This window comes from Chenopodium album, chromosome 24 (genome assembly GCF_948465745.1).
Source record: "Chenopodium album chromosome 24, dcCheAlbu1.1, whole genome shotgun sequence".
Taxonomy (NCBI): domain Eukaryota; kingdom Viridiplantae; phylum Streptophyta; class Magnoliopsida; order Caryophyllales; family Amaranthaceae; genus Chenopodium; species Chenopodium album.
Window position 1 is genome coordinate 10,622,508 of NC_137857.1, and position 2,459 is coordinate 10,624,966.

At 35.4% G+C, this 2,459-nt stretch overlaps 1 protein-coding gene across 1 annotated transcript; it reads right to left on the minus strand.

Annotated features, from left to right (window-relative positions):
• Positions 1 to 1,782: 1,782 nt before the first annotated feature.
• On the minus strand, positions 1,783 to 2,459 carry LOC145610546 (uncharacterized). The gene is made up of 2 exons (XM_081665863.1): positions 2,037 to 2,459; positions 1,783 to 1,938 (listed from the first exon to the last, which is right to left on the minus strand). The coding sequence occupies exons 1-2, from the start codon at positions 2,457 to 2,459 to the stop codon at positions 1,783 to 1,785; spliced, it is 579 nt and encodes a 192-aa protein (XP_081521989.1).

The following is a 2,459-nucleotide window of genomic DNA, read 5'->3' on the forward strand; positions in this document are numbered from 1 at the left end:
ACTTGACAAATCAAAGTGATTAGTGATTCAGAAGAAAAACTAGATTAGACCCGTGTGATGGATTGAAAAAGTTGTTAGGATGAAATAAATTGTTTCTATTTATTATTTTTCCGTACATACTTATAAATTAGATCATAAAAACCGCAAATTCTATGCTACTCTTGGAGTAGCGTGTGCATGGTACTCCAGATTTATAAAATTTATGTTATTTCAATATGAATTCTTGTTATTTCAATTTATATATATGTTATTTTATATTTGCATATTGTTGTTTTTTTCAACATTGATCCTTTCGTTGCACTCTAAATTTATAAAATTCATGTTAATTTGATGTGAACCTCTTATTATTTCAATTTATATACTCCCTCCGTACCTAAATTACATTCCTCCTTTCTATTTTTGGTATTCCAAAATTACATTCCTCATTTCTATTTTTGGTAAGTTTTTTTAGTAAATCAACTCTTTTTTTCTGTTTTATATTTAATGCTTTCTCACCCATCCTTACCTAATCTCACTCATAATCCTTGTGCCAAATTACAATGAATATGATTGGTAAAAAATTTCCAATTAGGAGCATGTGATTGGTCCTTTTTTTTTTGCAAAGGATTGATGACATGTCATAAGTAATAACTAATCTATCTTTGTACTTCCCATTGCATTATTTAATTATTGTTATTTGTCTTATTCTTTCCTCCTTAATTCCCGTGTAAATTTCCAAAGAGGAATGTAATTTAGGGACGGAGGGAGTATATGTTATTTGCATTTTTCTTTTTATACATGATGTTAGAGCAAATAAGTGAATAACACAAGTTTTAAGCAAAATAACACAAGGTTTTAAGCAAAATAACATAAGATTTAGGCAAAAATAACTCAAGTATATTGAGTACGGAGTACCGTGATCCAGGATTATAAAATACTAATTGAACTGAACTGAAAATATTAGAGCTAAGCTGAACTGAATATTTTATAAGAGAAGGAAATTAGGAGCTGAACTGAACTGAAAATAATCGTATGAGAACAGGCCCTTAGTAACAAATATAAAAATGAAAGTCAATCTGATCTAATCAAACCATATGTGTACGAATTTATATATCTAAGAGTTCGAAATACAAATTAAAAATACATGTAACATAGGGCCTGTTCTCTCCGGATTAGTTTCAGTTCAGTTCAGTTTAATTCAGTTCCTTATATTCTGATCTCCTCTCATAAAGTATTCAGTTCAGTTCAGGTAAGCCAACAAAATAAATATATCAGCTAACAAAATGAAACTTTTAAGCCAACAATTAAAAAGTACATATAAGCCAACGAAATATAAATATCAGTCAACTAAAGAAACATATCAGCTAAGTGATGTCTGATAGTAGCCAACAAAAGGAACATATCAAAAGTTTTTTAAAAAATATATCAGCCAACAAAGGACGATCTGTGAAGAAAGGATAGATATCGCCACTAATGTTACACCTCACTATTTTGTTGCTGATGGAAATGACCTATAAGGATATGGTGGAGGGGTGACCCTTGGCCCTTGATTCCAATATCCCCAAGGCGAGGGAGGGAACATCCAGCCTTGGCAGGGATGATGTTCCTGCTGTTGTTGCGATTGTCCACTGGCTTATGAACCGCTCTGATGCTATTGTTGCTGGTTTCCACGGCCAGTAGAGTTTTCGCCACAAGTCTTGCGGGAATTCTTCCCTTTGTTACCTTTCCGGCTACCGCGAGATATAGGAGACCCACCACAAGCAACATTCTACCGTAAGAATTGGCATGCACCAGGGAGGATGTCTAAGAAACGTGTGCTTCCTCACCGGATTCTACCATGAGATCGATGGCATTTCCTTGCTCCTCAAGGTCTAACATAGAGCACAAGGCATCAAAAGAAGGGAGTGGATCCATATGACGAAAGGAAGTGTGAAAAGGCTTATATTCCTCTAAAAGACCCTTAACAGTTGCAATGCCATTCAATTATCAGAGACTTTGTCTCCAACGTTCCTCAAATTGTGAGCAAGAGATTTGAGGCGAGCGCATTAGGGATTAACACCATCGAATTGATCGAGCTTGGTGTTTGTAAATTGTGCATCAAGTTGTAAACCACAAGCGGACTTGTTGTTGTGGAAGAAGCTATCCAACTGGTTCCATGTATCAATTGCCTTGTCATAGGAATCAATAATAGAGTTAAGGAGGTAATTTGAAATGGTTCCATCGATCCATTGACGAACGATGTCATCAAGACATTGCCACATAGCTAAGTCCTTCGAAGAAATTTTGGGGGCTTTCTCCTTGGATTTATCGGCTGAATGGTCGGGTATAATTTGGTCAATGACCAAGTTTGCTCGGCAATGAAGTTTGAAGATGGTAGACCAATTGTTAAATTGTGTACCATCATAGTCAAGAACAATCGGGATGCAGGTCTTGATGTTGGTAACAAGTGTAGCTGGATGAATCGTAGGAGTTTCGGTCAT